This window comes from Convolutriloba macropyga, chromosome 6 (assembly GCF_964194025.1).
Source record: "Convolutriloba macropyga chromosome 6, txConMacr16.3, whole genome shotgun sequence".
Lineage (NCBI taxonomy): Eukaryota > Metazoa > Xenacoelomorpha > Acoela > Convolutidae > Convolutriloba > Convolutriloba macropyga.
In genome coordinates, this window is record NC_134473.1 from 41,935,969 (window position 1) to 41,955,142 (window position 19,174).

Consider the following 19,174-nt stretch of genomic DNA (forward strand, 5'->3'; position numbering starts at 1 on the left):
TTTTTCAACTTGGAGGGAGAATGGCGAGCTGCACTCAGTAAAATCATCTTCCGTCGAAAATCAAATCAAGTGAAAAACAACGAATTGAAGATATTTCGTTCTGAAGTCCTTAATTTTTTTTGAATATTTATCTAGGTACTGTCTGCAGACCATACCGAGGAATGGGAGCTATCATTGGAATTGGCTCCTACAAAGACCGAGACTGTCTTTTGAAATCCATTGAGACCCACCGGAATACTTCATCTTGATTATCAACATAACAAAAAAAGTCTTTTTTCAGAGTGCGCTGGATCCGCAAATGGTGTTAAGTTATCAGAAACCAACTGATACATTGAGCATAAGGTTTGGTTTCTCACGAGACTGAGTTTTCGTAAGGAAACATAGCAAAAATTCTTGTCTAGTTTGTCAGAGATATTATAAAGGGGATGAAGCCTCAGGAACTGACCATCGGTACTGACCTGTTACAAAATGACTGTCAAGAAACCAGCCGTAACAAGAAGCCAGACTGTCAACGTAGCCGCCAGAAAAACTCTTGTAGCATACTCTTAGGATAAATATTTTATAGTAGAACCAGAGAGAATAATTTAACCTGTGATAGGGGCCTATTTAGTGTTGTCACTGCGCAAAGGTCTACAAATGATTTTGCTGTAATATTCGAATGAAACAATTGTTACAAATTTATTTTACTGAAAGCTAATCTGTACATTAGAAAAATGACTGTCGCAAATCACGTCTCGACAACAATTGAAAAAAATCTGTTGAAAACACCTGCTGTGCATCAGATTTGGGAGGTGTTCCCGCAAACTTTTTTTAAGCTACTGCGCGAATAATTATATGGAGGCCCGAGGAAAGTTTCTCAGAAGAACCAATATGACATATGATTATTGCAATGGCAACAAATCAAGCTTACGTCTAAAAATTGTATGTCAAACATTCTGTTTGGGTATCATTGTCGAAAGTTTTTTAAATTACCAGTGTATTATGGCAAAAAAAATCAATGGTAGCTTAAATTGATATCATTGTCGAAAGTTTTTTAAATTACCAGTGTATTATGGCAAAAAAAATCAATGGTAGCTTAAATTGATTTGATCCCGTGAAAACCCTTTGACGTTGTTTTTTAAGAGGAAAAACATAGTTTTCAAACTTTTAGACAAATTTGAATAAAAAAGTCTGAGCCAAACTCTTGATTAACCATTTTTGCTTTGAAATGAGAAGAACATTATTATACTCACCAACTTTTTCCTTTTTTAGCAAAATACAATAGCAATTGGAAGAGAAGTACGAGGATAGTATAAACAAGTGAATATCAGCAAAATGTTCACGGAGATTTTAACGTCGGTAACTCCACGAAGAAGTAGAGTATTGGAAAACCCTTCAATTTAATCATTCTATACTCCACGGTTTTTTTAATGATACCTCCTATGTCTTTTTTCGTCAGATATATTGATCCACAAGATTTAACTGAACAAGAAAAACCATTTGAGCATATAGTTTCTCCCACCTACGACCCATGGGAACAATAAAAATAAAGATAAAAGAGTGTGTTGATCATACCTGGAATCCAAGGACGAGGCTTAGAGCCACAGGGGGTTTGTCATCAATGCACCAGGACATGGAATTGACACCGGCTTTGCCTTTTTCGTGAGATGACACCGTAGAGCCATCTTCACAAGTACTCGTGTCTTGTATCTTCACATCTATAACCTCCGGCGGTGCAATTGACAGTTTCACATTAAGAGATGCAGTTTTTGTGCCTAATTTTGTTTCATTTTCCTCCGTCATTGCTGATAAGATTCGAGAAATTTAGGATAAATGAAGATCACGCTAAATAGGATAGTTAGATGTTCGTATGAACTTCGCTGATAAAAATTCTGCACTAAATTTACAGCTGTTTTGGATTTGCCGTCAAAGGCTGACAAATCTTTATATGATTATACGTGACGGTAAAGTTGTGAACAAAAGCTACAGAAAATACAAAGATTAGATAATAGCGACAAAATTCCGTCTGATAATCGATAAGCAAAAAAACACCCGGGGGGGGGGGATACCAACAGATTGAATGATCTTTATTTACTGACAAAAAGATCTAAAAAGACGCAATCTAGCAGGCGGTTCTTACGCTTGCCAGCGCTTGAAAAGCCGAAAAGTGAGCCAGTGAACAGAATTAGCAAATTTTTTTTATCAAGTTGATCATGGTCGATATCATTGTTTAATGCATTGTTGGTTTTGAATAACCGATTGACTGATCAGAAATTGAGTTTCCTTTTTGACAGCTGATAGAGCGAAGAATGAACAATTAAGAACTTTGAGGTGATGTCAGGACCCATTTCAATATTTAACTTTAAAGTTATTTAAAGTTTTTTCCTGGCTAAGAACCCTGTCGGAATTCAAATTATTGCAGAGGTGCCCCTTTGTGGGCCGCACTTCCTGATAAACATAAATTGAAGTTGCTTAGATGCTGCTGTGAAGATGAAAGGAGTGATGAACGACAGTGTATTAATCCAATTCAGAGGTAATAGATATTAATGATAAATTTAGGTACCCAGGTTTAGGCTTCAACATGAATATACCATGCTCAACGATAAAGCCAGGTATGAAAAAAAACCAAATGCTAGACTATAAAAGGCTTTGAAAAAAGCAATATTTACCCTCTCTATAATCTTAAAGATTTTTCATAAATCGAGTTTTGTAATGAGTAATCAAGTGATAATGGTGTAAAAACTTTTTTGCTAAAAGTTGTTATCAATTTAATATTAGTTGACTTTCAACTAAAGTTCTGAAACGGCTAAATAGTTTGCGAAAAGTGTGCGTTATCGTTAATAGTTAGGAAAGTATGAGAGGAAAAGAATTGTATTTAAAAATTAGATTTTGATTGAAACAGTTGGCGAAGTCCGTTATTCAGGAGATTAGTATTCTATAGAGCTGAGTATAAAATTGTCAAAATAATATGCCGCTTAATTTCTCCGCAGAAGTTGGATCATGTCATTTTTGCCGAGTGGCCTTAAAATCACCGCGCTGGCATACAACAGCCGGCCAAATTTAGAGAACATCAACAAAAAAGATTAGTAGAAAACAAGATTTCGTAATGAGCATTTGCAGGTGATGCTCCGACTACTATTATCCTAAGTCTACTCATTTTTTTTGGATCAAGTTAGCGAACCTACTTAAAACTTTTGAGATAAAACTATAACTTTTTTGTGTGGAACCTCAAAAATTTATTTTTCCCAACATTTGGCGAAAAAAATTCCAAATAAATGGGACTCAATAAAGATTTATCCACCACAGATGGTTTCTCCAACACAGCAAAAGAAAAAAATGGTCAAACATAGCAAGAGAAAAACAAAGAAGAAAAAGAGGAAGAAGTTGATCAGGAGACGTAAAGTTGAGAGGGATGAAGCAGCCAACTTAGTTGATGAACAGTATTGGACCCCCAATCGTTACGGCATTAGACTCAACAACAGCCATAAACACAAAAACTGCATAACAATTGAACAATTTTCAACATCAATCAACTAAAAGCGACCAAAAACATAGAAACAATTTCTCATCTGAAAATAGGAATCGTTCAAGCAACAATGAGATAATCAAGCTCACATGTTCGCCCTTTGGCCGTTAAATTTTTTTGGCAGGCTGTATGGAGACGGATCAGCAAATTTGGCTGTGCCTCAACTGGTGTTAACGGATATGTGAAATAAATCGGGTGAAATCATAGGATAGGGCCCCCTAAAATGGCGCGAGCGTTATTGTTAATTTAAGCCAACAATACGTAAAAATGTTTCCCATTCTTTGAAACAGAAAATCATCTAACTCGGAAAGATCCAACAGATGGCGCAAACGACGCTATTACTGTTTTATAACGACGCTATAACTGAGGTCGAGAGACAATTTTGAAGACTTTAATTTGTCGGAACACCATATTTATAAAAGTTTGAACGTCAAACCAAACATTCAACAGTCAACCGGGACAATTTCACTTCCTGAGCTAGTCTAAAACGATTAGAGCAATTTTTTTCATGAGCTTAAGCCCGACCTGCAATCATCCGCCATTCTGTCAAAGAAAAATTTCTCTCGCAATGGTAATAGAACGGAAATGGGCATCACGTCGTAAAACAAATTGTTTGACCCAACCTGGTGCTAGCTCCTTTTAAACAATCGATAGAAAAACATTGTGAAGTATGTGAACATAATCCATGCAATAGATTTTTGTCAACGAGACAATTCATTCACTTGGTAAATCCCAACAAAAAAAACCAACAATAGAAGAAACTGTCTTGTGTTTTCGCAAAACCACAACTTAGGAAGATGTCGGCAGTTTTTAATTGTGAACGTATTTGGAAGACAACAGATATTCTTACTACTGCACTTATGCACCAATTGTCTTTCGGAATTCGTAAAAGGGACAACGCAACAGCAATTATAGAGAACAATTAGACAATTCTAATGGTTTCTATCATCCAACACTACACCGTACCAGTTACAACGCAAAAAAGTAGGCCATCAAGGACCAAGCTAATCAACATTACCAAGAACAGGAATGCATCGAAAGAAATTCGTTCAGTTGCAATAAAAACAGTACTTCTTGGAATGAAAACCCCAACTGCAGTAACTCCAACAACAACCAAGAAAACACTAGATAAAAATATAGCAGCAATTACGACAAAAAATTGCAGCACAAGCAGATACAACAACAACAACAACAACAGCAGCAGCAGCAGCAGCAGCAGCAGCAGCAACAACAACGACTTATTTGTAATAAAAACGATACTAGAAGCTACCACGGCTAAAACCGGCGATTTCAACATGGACAATTCTATCTAATGCTGAGAATATCCGTTAATCAACATAAGCAGCAAATTCGAAAAATTTTTGTCATCAGCAGCAGTACCAGGAAGAACGAAATTAGCGAGAGTTCTCAGGCAAAAAAAACGAACAGCAGAGATACACTTGTAGTTATTACCAGCCTCGCTGTTGGACCCAATCTCATACTTAATTGCAGATTAGAACTGCAACAGTGCTTTCTTTGAGCTCTTAGAATTGTACGCTCTTCTTGACAGTGGAAGTGAAAGTGCACGGATAACGAAGACAATTGCATACTTATTACGTATCTGCAACGGAAAATTAGTTTTAATCCCCGTTTTACGCTCTACGAAGAACATCCAATAGATAGCAGAGAATTTTTGTTATCAGAACAGCAACAAGGATTGAAGCCCTGGACAATAGCAGACCAATGGTAAATTTATCAGTGTTTGCAACTTCTACCAAAGGCGTCGATATCAGATGCTCAACACAAGTTTTAATCAATTCAGCCACCTAAGTGGTGTCAACTTCCCACGCATTAGAAAAATCAGAATAGATTCTCTTATAGAAGTAGCTGCTTATGCCGCAACAGTTAACTGAAATACACAATAGGACCCCTAGCACCACCTTACGGAGTCTTTACGCGATCAGTATGGACAAAAATAGGTCCATCTACAAATGTGTATGAATAGAAAATGAGAAGAAACATTGCAGTGTGAAAAACCAATGCAAATGAGTACAATTAAGAAGAGAAGAAACGGGCCTGAGTGAAGAAGTGTTTCAACTATTTTTGACCTGTGGAGAAATCGAGAGCAAACTGTAATTAATGAGGCTAAAACCAAGAAGAAAGGAAAGCTATGCAGATTACAATGGAAAAAAATGGCTCTATAAAAATTTTCTTCTGACAGAAACCCAATATATTAGCAGAAATATTTCAATAAAAACGGACAGTTTGCTGGTCATTACAACAATCTAATAGAACAAAACATTGTAAAAGTATACGTTGACAAAACAGATTAAAAAACACCAATATGAAACCAAACAACAGATAGTGGTATCTTCTTCACTATCCATTGCAGTATAAGCAGAAGAAAAGTGTTCGTCGTGTTACAGACGCAGCATCCACCTATAAAGAGTCTTCCATTAGGAAAGCGCCTCCAACCGAACCAGATCTTTTCGGCACTTCTACTTCACTTTTGACAGTTTGCCGTGTCATTTCCAGGAGAAATAGAAGCCATGTTTAGGCAGATAGTAATACGAAAAGAATCCCAAGGCACATTAAGGTTTCTGTTGTACAAAATAACAGCGAAACAGAACACAATGAAGCTACTCAAACTGGGAGCAACGTGTTGGTTTTCTTGTGTTTTTTGTGTAACTCAAAAAAGGGCCATCGATAGTTAACACACAACACCCGAACCCAGTCAGTTGATTGCAAACAAATTGTAATTGGACGACTTCTTACAGAGTTTCAAGACAACAGAGCAACCAATCCAGCGGACAGCTTACACCAAAAAAACACTAAGAGGGTGGATTCGATCTAACATTAATCTTCGGCCACAAATCAAGCTTCCTTTTAAAGGGAACCAGTAAATTTGTGTAAGAAAAGTGTAACAAAGAGTTGTGGGAACAAAGTGGTTTACCTGTAACGACACTTTTGTATTTCGGAGGCCCAATTTAGTCATGAATTTCAAACGAAATCATTAATTGCGGATCTTGTCTCAAGAAACTTAGTTTTCTGGCACAATAGGGATGATAACGCCATTTGCAATACGGATTTTATGTTTTTTTCAAGCAATCATTAAACAATCAAAAAACGAGAACAAGAAATAGCATCCGAATTTGCAGCGACTCTCAGCACACGATTTACCAATTTAACGGCATGCCAGACAATAAAACCAAAAGATTAATTGCAATTGACCATACTTCAGTCAGAAGTTCGAAGTATTTACAGATGCGTCAAAAATAGCACATCAGGTTAATTACATGAGATCAACATCAATTGAAGGAAAAGTGATCAATAAGTGCTTTATAAGCAAATACTGAGTAGCACCCATAAACCAAACAAGCTAAGTACTCCCTAATTTGAAATGGGGGCAGCAGCAACAGAAACAGGTCTAGCCAGTTTAGAGGTTTCTGAAACGACATTGCAAAACCTCTAAGTTCAATTCTCGAAGGAAAGTACTGCAAAAACAGGATGGATAAAACGTAATCAACGCGAAACAATTTTCTAAATTTTCTTTAGCAAATTGTGCCCACAAAATTTTGGAACACTCAAAAGGAGATGACTTGAGACACATAACTCCAAACACGCAGACTATGGAAATAGAGTTGGAAACCAGAAGAACTCGAGAAGAAAGTGCTACTAGAGGAAAATTTTTGTTTTTCAGAACACTGAACGTGAATTGTTTGATCACGAAATTACGTAAGAATGATCAACGCCGCTCAACATAATGTGTAAAACCAGTCCAAAAAGCAACAAATTTCTCAACGTGGAAACGATTTTACAGAAAAACCACCACTGTGTACCTGGCCACAAACAATTTGCCAAAAAGATCTCCACTAAACAGCCCGAACGACGCCCAAGAACTCCAAGCAGTCATTAAACATGGCAAAAACTGGGAACAAGAAATACCGTCTCAATTTCAGCAGTGGATTTACCGTTTCAACTGCATGCCAGATAATCAAACCCAAGTGGACATCCATTGCTCGTATGTGGACTACACAGTCCACAGCTTCATGTTATAACAGATGCATCAGAATACAGTGAACTCAGTGATTATTTACGTGAGCTTCATAAATTTTGAAGGCAACGTGATCGTTAACTACGTCTTTAGCAAATACGGAGTAGCACCAATTAAGTAAACAAGCAAATTTGAGTAAGAAGCAGTAGCAATGGGAAACGATCTAGCCAGTTTCCTAGTATCTGAAGCGCAGTATTTTGCCGCAACATTAGGATAGACTAGACGAAATAAACGACGAAAATTTTTGTATTAAACCGTGCGCACAAAACTTTCAAACAGTAAAACGCGGATGATTGTAATCACATTCCTGGAAAAACGAACCATGTGAAAAATGGAAACAGGTTTGAACTGGCCCAACTCAAAGAAAAACTGCTACTAAGGCCAAATTTTACTTAGAAGGACCCTCAACACGTAAAGTTTGATCAAGAACAGTTATTACAGTGATTTATCTAGATCAATATAAATGTGTAAAATCATTTGTAAAACCAAGAAATTTCTCTACTGGGAAGCGATTGCTCAGAAGTACAATTGTTTTTACCTGGCAACAAATTTTTCACAAAAAAATGCACTAACTTCTAGAACGACCCCCAAGACATTCAGGCAGTCATTAGTCATGGCTACAATCGTTTGTCTAATATCTTTAGTTTATTAATAATTGGAAACAAGAAATACCATCCGAATTGTACTGCGACTTCGAGCACAAGACTTACCGCTTGATCGGCATGCCAAACATTACAACAGAAATTTGCCTCGTAAGCAGAAAAACCACCTGTCAGATACTTTATGAAATTGCAGATGCATCAAATAAAGCATTTTTAGTGGTTTTTTTACTTGAGATCCAAACTATTGAGCAAAATGTGACCCTTATCTACGTCTTTAACTAGTTTCCAATAGCACCCAAAAACAAACAGTTGCACCTAACTCGAATTAAAGGCATCAATTAGGATAGCATAATTAAAATTAACGACAAAAAGTTTTGTAGCAAACCGTGTCCACAAATTTTTGAAACAGTCAAATGTTGATGATTGTAAACACATACCTGGAAAAAAGAACCGTGTAAATCGTGAAAATAGAAAAAAAAACAAACCCAACTGAAAGTAAACGCTACTACGAACAGATTTTCTCGATTGGGACTCTGAAAACGTGAGGTCTGGTTGACGAAATTTGTAACAGTGCGTGATCTGGTTTAACAAAATTGAAATCCAGTTGTGAAATCAACAAATTTCTCAACTAAAAAGCGATTGCTCAGAAGAACATCCACTTTCTGTCAGCAACAAATAATTTGCAAAAAAGACAACTAAGCAGCCAGAACGAGCCCCAAGATCTTCAAGCAGTCAATAATCGTGGGAGAAGTTGGGATCAAAAAATATCATCTGCATTCCACGGCGACTTACATTTAACAATTGAACGGCATGCAAGACATTACAACAGAAAGTTTAGTCTTAAGAAGATAAAACACATGTTAGAGGCTTTATTTATTAGAAGATGCAGCAAGTATAGCAGCTTCAGTGGTTATTTACATAAGATTCACTACTATTGACGGAAGCGTGCTCACTAACTACTACCAAATACCACACAAAAACAGGTAAATCTGAATTATAGGTAGCGGCAATGGGAAGTGATCGAGTCAGTTTCGTAGTTTCTGAAACGTCAAAAAAAAATTTTCTGAGTTCGTTTCTGGACGGACACTACCGCAACATTACGAAGGATAAATTGAAATTAACAGCAAAAATTTTTTGATGCCAACCCTGTCTGCAAAATTTTGAAACAGTCAAAGGCAGATGATCCAGAACACATACCTGGAAACAAAAGACTATTGAAATAGAGGTTTTTAACTAGCCAAACTGGAAGAGAAATTGCCAATAAGGCCATTTTTTTTATCAGCACATGTGAAGTTTGATGAAGAAAATTTTCAAAAATGATCAACCTAGTTCAACCTATATGTAAAGTCAGTTGTGGAACCGACAGTTTTCTCATCGTTGAAAAAGTTTCTCAGGAGATCACTCACTGTCTAACTAACAAAAAATAATTTTAAAAAAGAAACCCACTAAACTGCAAAAACGAGGACCACGTTATCAAGATAAAAAGCTCACTATAAACGAGCTTTGGTAAAGCACTAAAATGAATAAAAAGTGTTAGGAAATGGGAGGTAGCTTTGAAACTCTACAATTCGATTCATTTTTTGTCGAAAATGGAGTTTTGCGAGCCAAAGCAAGACTGAAATACGCGCCATTCCCTTTCATTGATAGATACTCGTTCATACTCGACAACAAAGACCATTTCACAGATTTGTTTTTGTGGGTGTTCAAGACGCGCACAACTGAAACTTAGAATAGTTGGTCACATGATTTGACAGATCGTACCTAGAAAAAATTTCTTATATATGGCTCTTCGAAGAAACTTAGGAAGCCTCAGCCCGAAATAATTTTTTTTGCTGCAGATGGGGAGCTTAGAAAGTAAAACCTGTTACGTCTGATTTTCCACATCTTTTCTTTGCTGACGCCCAAGAACAATACCAAATTGTGAAGGTAGCAGTAGATTTTTTTGGACCCAACTTCATTGATGATCATTTTCGCGAGCTTGATAAACAAATCGGATGCTTGATAACATGTTTATTAAGTCATGCAGTGCACTGAGAAGTTTGCCGTTGTATAGAAAACAACCATTATTTACTTGCAATCTGATGAGTTGTAGGACCGAGAGGATAACAAGAGCAAATAATCTTTTACAACTGAAAAATTTTCACAGGTTCTAAAAAAAATCTCAGTTTGTTAAATATCAACAATGACAGCCACAATATTGCTCTACAATCAGCACAAGAAAGACAGTTTGGTATATGAGCTTACCACCTGCTCCTAGTTTTGGAGGTGTATGGAATAAATTAAAACAAAAAGTAGGGAGACGTTTTATCATCATCCTGAAGCACCTAGAAATTATCAACCTAAAGCACGATTTTTTGAAATAATTGTCACACAATCCAAAGGCATCCTAATATCCCGCCCCAATTCTTTCGTTTCCTCAGATAACAACGATGAAGAAGCCTCCACTCGACAATGAAGAAGCCCCCACGATGAAGAAGCCCCCACTCAACTTTGTCAACTCTCACTGCAAAAACTGAAAATCTTCAAGAAGAAGGACTTCAACTATACTCACAGGATTTTGGACCAAAACTAGAAAAAACTTCAATGGAACCAAAGTGGACCTAAGCTGGTTGAATTGGAGTGAACAGTGTGAAACTCTCAAAAAACGATTGAGTTTGGAATCTAACTGAGTTAACGTATTGGCCCCTTGGAGGGATAACAAATTTTGGAGCCGAGGGAACACCAGGAAAATTTGAATCTTCTACGTAAACTGACTCGCTCTGCAGCACAATTGTCGAAACTAATCGATGAGAAAACTTCAGAAACACTAAAAAGAGGACCACAGACTCAAAATAATTCTATCCAAACTTGAGATCGCTACCGAAAGGTTCAATTTTTGATATTTTTGTTTCCAGCCTATTTTATCGCAGAAACCAAAGTTTGCAATTACAATTTTCAAATGAATCGTGGAAGCTGGTCAGTCAAAAAGACATCAGAATCACGAGAACACTAGAAAAGCAAGAAATAACAGAAAATGATGTTGCAAAAAGTTGACTTTATCTATATCAATGATCTGTTGTCTTTTTACAGCTGTAAACTGTTTTTTTTCACTGAAGCTTGAAAAAAAGAGTGCAAAATACGATGCAGCCAACAAATAAATAAAGAAAAAAATCGAAACAAGTTAATTGAAAGACAAGTTTCCTCATGACCGGCATGATTTCAAAAACGTGAATTTGGAGACTGCGACTGTACTGAGGCGAGATTCGAACAAAAATGCCAAGAGGAGGTTCTTTATTGTTCATGTTGTCTTGACCAAGATTTTCGATATCAACACTTTCCTTTTTTTGGTGTTGAACCCTAGGGCAGCTGGAAAGAGGCAAAGCTTTGTCATCTCAGTTTTGCTCTTTTTTCGAGTTTTGTACGCATCATCCGCTGAGGTCACAACCGAGAAACCAAATAAAAAGTGCGCACAAAAAATGGTTTATAAGCAGGACGATTTTTTTTGCGAATCAGTTTTGGTTGGGGAGGGATTTACATGCTGAACTGGTTTTGATTTTTGTTGAGTCGGTTGCTTTCTCTCGATAAATGTATCATAGAAGGAGTTCTCAGTGAAAAGCCCATCAAGAGGAGTTGCCGTTAGAAAACGCATCACGAGAAGAACATCAAAATAAAAGTTGAGAAGTAATTATTCATTTACATATTCAAAACATGGCAAATCTCCTTCACATTTGAATGGGGTTCGAAGTGCAAAAATAATGTCGTAAGACAAGAAAGCATGGTTTTGAACGACTTCATCAAGTTGTTTTCAAAACTGTTAAACCAATTCTTTAGTTTTCCGTACCAGTTGCGCAAAACAAAATCTGATATTGCATAGTTTCAAAAATCAATGTTTGAGTTGGCTATCTAAAGATGAAGCTACAATGAGAAACTATATATTTAATTGCCCCTTTTCCTTTAATTAAGTTTTTAATTGAAAATTACTGAAATTTTAAAGTACGTCCTTATTTTAAATCTGATTTGAGTCAAATTTTAGTTTAGGTTTTTTATTAACAGGTCTCTTATTCTTTGGAGGGCAACAAAATTTGTTCTTGTTCATTGTTTTAACTAATGGTTCGATACCGTCAGTTTTTATTAACTGGAGCCCTTTTCTCTCAATTTTTTATAGGGTTTTAGATTTTTGCTTTTATTTGATGCTCTTTTGGTAGTGGAACGACATATTCTCTATGGTCTCAATGGTATACTCGTTTAAAAATTCCAGTTGACAGCTAATGTTTTTAATGATTTTACAGTTGACAGCTAATGTTTTCAATGATTTCAGCTAATGTTTTTAAAGTTTTTAATGTTTTTAATGAGTTTTTCCTGAACTCTGCCGTTTTGCATCTTGTGTTAGATTGTAAAGTATTCTCATTTATCCCCGGTTCCATTCACTTTTTTCTAAAGCAACTATTATTAGCTGATTTTTAGCTGCTTTTTTGACAATGTTTTGGATCTATTTAGCTCTTCGCACTGTCCATTAAATTTATGGCCTATAGATTATGATAGCTTATATGCTATTAGCTTCAACACTGTTTTTTTTGTTAAAATCTTACAGAACAATTTAGACCTGCATGCATTTATTGTTTTTTTGAGTTAGTCTCACTAATGACAGCTTCCACAGGATCAGTAATGGCAGATCCTGTTGTCTTTCTAAGGAATTACAAGCGAATATATTTTATAATGCAGAGATAAATGCAGTTATGCTCAGTCCGCAGGTTTGTTTAGCATTTGGTCTGTTGGTAGCTGTTTGAATTGTTAATTTAACTTATAAATAGTTTTTGAAACAAATCAAGAGTTGGCGTGCAGAAGTTTAAAGTAAGCTGTCTAAACATGCAGAAATAAAAAAAAGTTATTTAAGATTGTGTTTGGAGATAATATAAAATTGTAAACTTATATTATCAGACCAAATTTTGCTGGTAGATGTCACATATTTTTCAGCTGAAAAAAATTTTCAAAAAAAAATTTTTAGGGCAACTAGAGCTTTTTATTGTTCCGACCCACATGTAGGGGAGGAACTATAAAATGAATTTTTTTATTATGCTCAGTCAATTTGGCCGATCATTATAATCATCGTATGAGTTGTGACTGTATCATTAGAAAGTCCTTCCATTGTAAATTATGAAATTAAAAAGATTTTTTGATTTTGTTTTTTTACTAGAAAATATATAGGTTTCATACTTTCCGTCATTTTTGACCAAAATTTCGTCAATTTTGCTAAATTTGTAAACAAGAATGTTATCGGTTTGATATTTGAGGATAGAGGAATCTTGACAACTGATGTTATCTGAGTCTTTTTGATAGTATTTGTGCTAAGATTTTTGAATTTCAGATTTTCTTTCACCAAAAACGGCTAAAGTTACGTTTTTTTATTTTACTCTGTATAAATGCGCGGGAAGTAGGGACCTAACATCGGCTGTGACAACCTTTAAAAACTCCAAATAGGGTCGATGTGTACCTTTGCCTCCTATAGGAGTCTTCTGGAATTAAAACTTTGCCGTTTTTTGAAAAATTATACCCAAGGCGTCATTTGTTTTAGGTAAATTGAAATACTCATCTGCTAATTGTTCTGTTTTGCATAATTTATGAAGTGCTAAGTGTTGTGTTGGTTTTGCAGCAGACTCAGGGCTAGTTGTTTTTGGACTTATTTTGTATTCTTAAAATCATCTAGTCCGATTATGTTGGGGCGCGGACTCTTTCAAAAATTTTTCGTATTTTTTCCATTATGTCCCAATGACTGGTGATATTACTTGAAATCAAAGCCCAATTAATGACAGATTCTATTCACAACAAAATGAGCCCAAAGGAGAGTATATAAAGTCTAAAGAGAGAAGCTCATAATTTTTTGGTCTTTTGACAAAATGTTTTCGTAAACAATAATTGAATTCTATTGTTATGGTTCTTTTCGAGTTATGAGTGAACCTATAAACCTGTGGGCCATTACTACTTTTAGTTATTATCCATTGCCTTCTGCGACTTTCAATAAATTTCTTTTAAGAAAATATCAGTGATATTTTGAAGTTTGCATTTTTTTCTCTGAATTTTGTCGCCTCCTCTCAATATAATCAAAGCAAAACTTATTCCTAATACACTTTTTCTTAATCTTTAAACAAATAAAAAGTGCACACAAAAAATGGTTTATAAGCAGGACGATTTTTTTTGCGAATCCGTTTTGGTTGGGGAGGGATTTACATGCTGAACTGGTTTTGATTTTTTGTTGAGTCAGTTGCTTTCTCTCGATAAATGTATCATAGAAGGAGTTCTCAGTGAAAAACCCATCAAGAGGAGTTGTCGTTAGAAAACGCATCACGAGAAGAACATCAAAATAAAAGATGAGAAGTAATTATTCATTTACATATTCAAAACATGGCAAATCTCCTTTACATTTCAATGGGGTTCGAAGTGCAAAAATAATGTCGTAAGACAAGAAAGCATGGTTTTGAACGACTTCGTCAAGTTGTTTTCAAAACTGTTAAACCAATTCTTTAGTTTTCCGTACCAGTTGCGCAAAACAAAATCTGATTGCATAGTTTTAAAAATCAATGTTTGAGTTGGCTATCTAAAGATGAAGCTACAATGAGAAACTATATATTTAATTGCCCCTTTTCCTTTAATTAAGTTTTTAATTGAAAATTACTGAAATTTTAAAGTACGTCCTTATTTTAAATCTGATTTGAGTCAAATTTTAGTTTAGGTTTTTTATTAACAGGTCTCTTATTCTTTGGAGGGCAACAAAATTTGTTCTTGTTCATTGTTTTAACTAATGGTTCGATACCGTCAGTTTTCATTAACTGGAGCCCTTTTCTCTCAATTTTTTATAGGGTTTTAGATTTTTGTTTTTTTTTGATAATCTTTTGGTAGTGGAACGACATATTCTCTATGGTCTCAATGGTATACTCGTTTAAAAATTCCAGTTGACAGCTAATGTTTTTAATGATTTTACAGTTGACAGCTAATGTTTTCAATGATTTCAGCTAATGTTTTTAAAGTTTTTAATGTTTTTAATGAGTTTTTCCTGAACTCGGACGTTTTGCATCTTGTGTTAGATTGTAAAGTATTCTCATTTATCCCCGGTTCCATTCACTTTTTTCTAAAGCAACTATTATTAGCTGGTTTTTAGCTGCTTTTATGACAACGTTTTGGATCTATTTAGCTCTTCGCACTGTCCATTAAAATTATGGCCTATAGATTATGATAGCTTATATGTTATTAGCTTCAACACTGTTTTGTTTGTTAAAATCTTACAGAACAATTTAGACCTGCATGCATTTATTGTTTTTTTGAGTTAGTCTCACTAATGACAGCTTCCATAGGGTCAGTAATGGCAGATCCTGTTGTCTTTCTAAGGAATTACAAGCGAATATATTTTATAATGCAGAGATAAATGCAGTTATGCAGAGTCCGCAGGTTTGTTTAGCATTTGGTCTGTTGGTAGCTGTTTGAATTGTTAATTTAACTTATAAATAGTTTTTGAAACAAATCAAGAGTTGACGTGCAGAAGTTTAAAGTAAGCTGTCTAAACATGCAGAAATAAAAAAAAGTTATTTAAGATTGTGTTTGGAGATAATATGAAATTGTAAACTTATATTATCAGACCAAATTTTGCTGGTAGATGTCACATATTTTTCAGCTGAAAAAAATTTTCAAATAAAAAATTTTAGGGCAACTAGAGCTTTTTTTTGTTCCGACCCACATATAGGGGAGGAACTATAAAATGAATTTTTTTATTATGCTCAGTCAATTTGGCCGATCATTATAATCATCGTATGAGTTGTGACTGTATCATTAAAGAGTCCTTCCATTGTAAATTATGAAATTAAAAAGATTTCTTGATTTTGTTTTTTTACTAGAAAATATATAGGTTTCATACTTTCCGTCATTTTTGACCAAAATTTCGTCAATTTTGCTAAAATTTTGTTAAATTTGTAAACAAGAATGTTATCGGTTTGATATTTGAGGATAGAGGAGTCTTGACAACTGATGTTATCTGAGTCTTTTTGATAGTCTTTGTGCTAAGATTTTTGAATTTCAGATTTTCTTTCATCAAAAACGGCTAAAGTTACGTTTTTATATTTTACTCTGTATAAATGCGCGGTAAGTAGGGACCTAACATCGGCTCTGACAACCTTTAAAAACTCCAAATAGGGTCGATGTGTACCTTTGCCTCCTATAGGAGTCTTCTGGAATTAAAACTTTGCCGTTTTTTGAAAAGTTATACCCAAGGCGTCATTTGTTTTTGGTAAATTGAAATACTCATCTGCTAATTGTTCTGTTTTGCATACTTTATGAAGTGCTAAGTGTTGTGTTGGTTGTGCAGCAGACTCAGGGCTAGTTGTTTTTGGACTTATTTTGTATTCTTAAAATCATCTAGTCCGATTATGTTGGGGCGCGGAATCTTTCAAAAATTTTTCGTATTTTTTCCATTATGTCCCAATGACTGGTGATATTACTTGAAATCAAAGCCCAATTAATGACAGATTCTATTCACAACAAAATGAGCCCAAAGAAGAGTATATAAAGTCTGCAGAGAAAAGCTCATAATTTTTGGTCTTTTGACAAAATGTTTTCGTAAACAATAATTGAATTCTTTTGTTATGGTTCTTTTCGAGTTATAAGTGAACCTATAAACCTGTGGGCCATTACTACTTTTAGTTATTATCCATTGCCTTCTGCGACTTTCAATAAATTTCTTTTAAGAAAATATCGGTGATATTTTGAAGTTTGCATTTTTTTTCTCTGAATTTTGTCGCCTCCTCTCAATATAATCAAAGCAAAACTTATTCCTAATACACTTTTTCTTAATCTTTAAACAATTTTTCTTGTTTTTCTCACTGCAAAATTTCGCAAATATTTGTGATTTTTTGATTGTTTGCTTGTATTTGGGTTTCTTCTATATTCTTTTTAAATTTGTCACCTTAAGGACGGGTTCAATTAGCATTGATGTAAAGCAAAAACAATATTTTGAAGGAAAGACTTCATTGATTAAATTATGGCTTTAACGACTGCGAAACCATCCTCTGACAAAAATTTAATACATTTTTTTTGACCCTAAATGATGATCTTTTTGTTGTCGTACTCTATATTCTTGACAACAAAATGAAACAATTACTTCCTGTCAAAGCGTAAATGAATTTTTTTTCACCCTTAATGATCTCTTAATTAAGACCCTAAATGATGATCTGTTTGTTGTCGTACTGTATATTCTTGACAACAAAATGAAACAATTACTTACTGTCAAAGCGTAAATGAATTTTTTTAGTAGTTTTTGTTAACTGTTAACGATTGTAATCATTTTCAAATAAATTTCTCTTGAATTTAATTAATTTTGAACTTCCCAGTTTTTGTTCTTATTACCGTCAACTAGTAATTTAGTGTTATTACTGACAAGTTTAATCAACTCTCCGTCCAAACAAAACTTTTGCTATTGGTCAAAATTTAATGTTTTGACTGATGTCTTTAAGGCTTAGAAAATAGCTTTCACAGGATTTTGGTGAATTTTTGATGAGAGTCAAAATCTGTGTTTTTCCACAGAAAAATTTACAGTGTGGATCCATTTAAAATCAAAAAAGACCCAAGCAATATATTTAATCCTTATTCGCTAATCAGTAGTTTTAATGGTTTTAAAATTATTATAATTTTACTGGCTTGAAAACTGTGGTTTCGAAAAATTGATTGTTTTATTGTATGTCCATATTCGTTGTTTTCTGTCGTCTTATGATTCAATCTCAATATTAACAAGCACAACTCGTTTCCCGAGCAGCTGCTTGTAAATCATTTTTTTAAAAAGCAAACTTTGGTTTACTAAAAATTTTGGCTGTTTAGCCCTGCCATCATTTTAGCCCTGCTGTCATTTTCCGTCAATTTTGTAGTTTGGTCTCTGCAGCTACAGAACGCATTGTCTTTTTAGCGAACCAAAATCGAATCTTTGTAACGGTTCTATAATCAGCCAATGGTTTCTTGGTTCTGATACTTCGCATTCCGCTTTTGCATAACAAACGTGTGGTTTGTCGATATTTGCTTTTTTTTTAGTTTTTTCGATTCCTTGCCACATTATCACACTAATGGGTTAGCCCAATTGGCGTAAAATGTGCTATTGAAGATAATTAGTGCTCTCAATGAATAACTTGTGGTGTTGCGACAACAGCTCCGACATTGTTTTCTTGTTAAATTTAATCGTTTCTTATTCGTGTTTGTCTTTTTTTGTAGTCGCCTTACATGTTCTGGACAATGACAGGTCTTAATTGTTTCCAATGAGAAGTAAATTACATTTGATGAGTTGATTTTTTGCTCATTGGATTTAATCAATTTGAGATTGTTTGTTTTCAAAAATAGAGACGTTTTTTTTGAACTTGGCCCCTTTTTGCTCTTTTTGTTGACTTGTTACGGAGTTTCTTTATGGACAGATCTCTTCATCTGATTCAGTTTTCAATTTGTTATTAAGTGTTGTTTTTAATACAGACATTGATTTTTGGTTGTACTAATGTTTGCTGTCTTTTGATTTTTGTGTTTGTTTTCTCCATTACTCTTATCAGTGGCAGGCTTCATCGGCCCACTAACTCAGCATGATTTTTTCACTTAATTGTTTGTTGAATGATATGTTAATTTTTGAAAGTTTTCAATTTCTTCCTCATTTGTTAGACAATTAAATAAAAAAATGCATGAGCAAAGTCGGAACATTAGGTGCAAACGCACATTACCGAGCCTTCTTGTTAAAGTGTGATATTAGATTAAAAATTGAAGGACGTAATAATCTTCTGTTATGCTTTGCTTCTTTTTCAAAAGATTGCAACCGGTTTCTGTTGAAAGCTGCCAAAAAATTTTCCGCACGCTGTTGCCATAAGACTAAAGGTCTGTGATCAACATCACAATTATAATTTACTATGCTAAGAAAAAAGACGTCAAATTTTAAGAGCGTATTGTTGCTTTTCAGACTTCAATTTCAAACTACAGAAACAACTATTGAAACAACTACAGAAAAGCTGGAGAAAGAGTATAACCTCAAGAAATTGGCCGAAAAAGTTT

At 34.7% G+C, this 19,174-nt stretch overlaps 1 protein-coding gene across 1 annotated transcript in view; it reads right to left on the reverse strand.

The window, feature by feature from the left end:
- The window catches only part of LOC142341321 (solute carrier family 23 member 1-like), a 66,172-nt gene that overhangs the window by 46,537 nt on the left and 461 nt on the right, over positions 1 to 19,174 (reverse strand). Inside the window, exon 2 of the mRNA XM_075392246.1 lies at positions 1,555 to 1,962. Coding sequence (XP_075248361.1) covers positions 1,555 to 1,782 — 228 coding nt within the window. The 5' untranslated portion in view covers positions 1,783 to 1,962. The remainder of the gene's footprint in view (positions 1 to 1,554; positions 1,963 to 19,174) is intronic.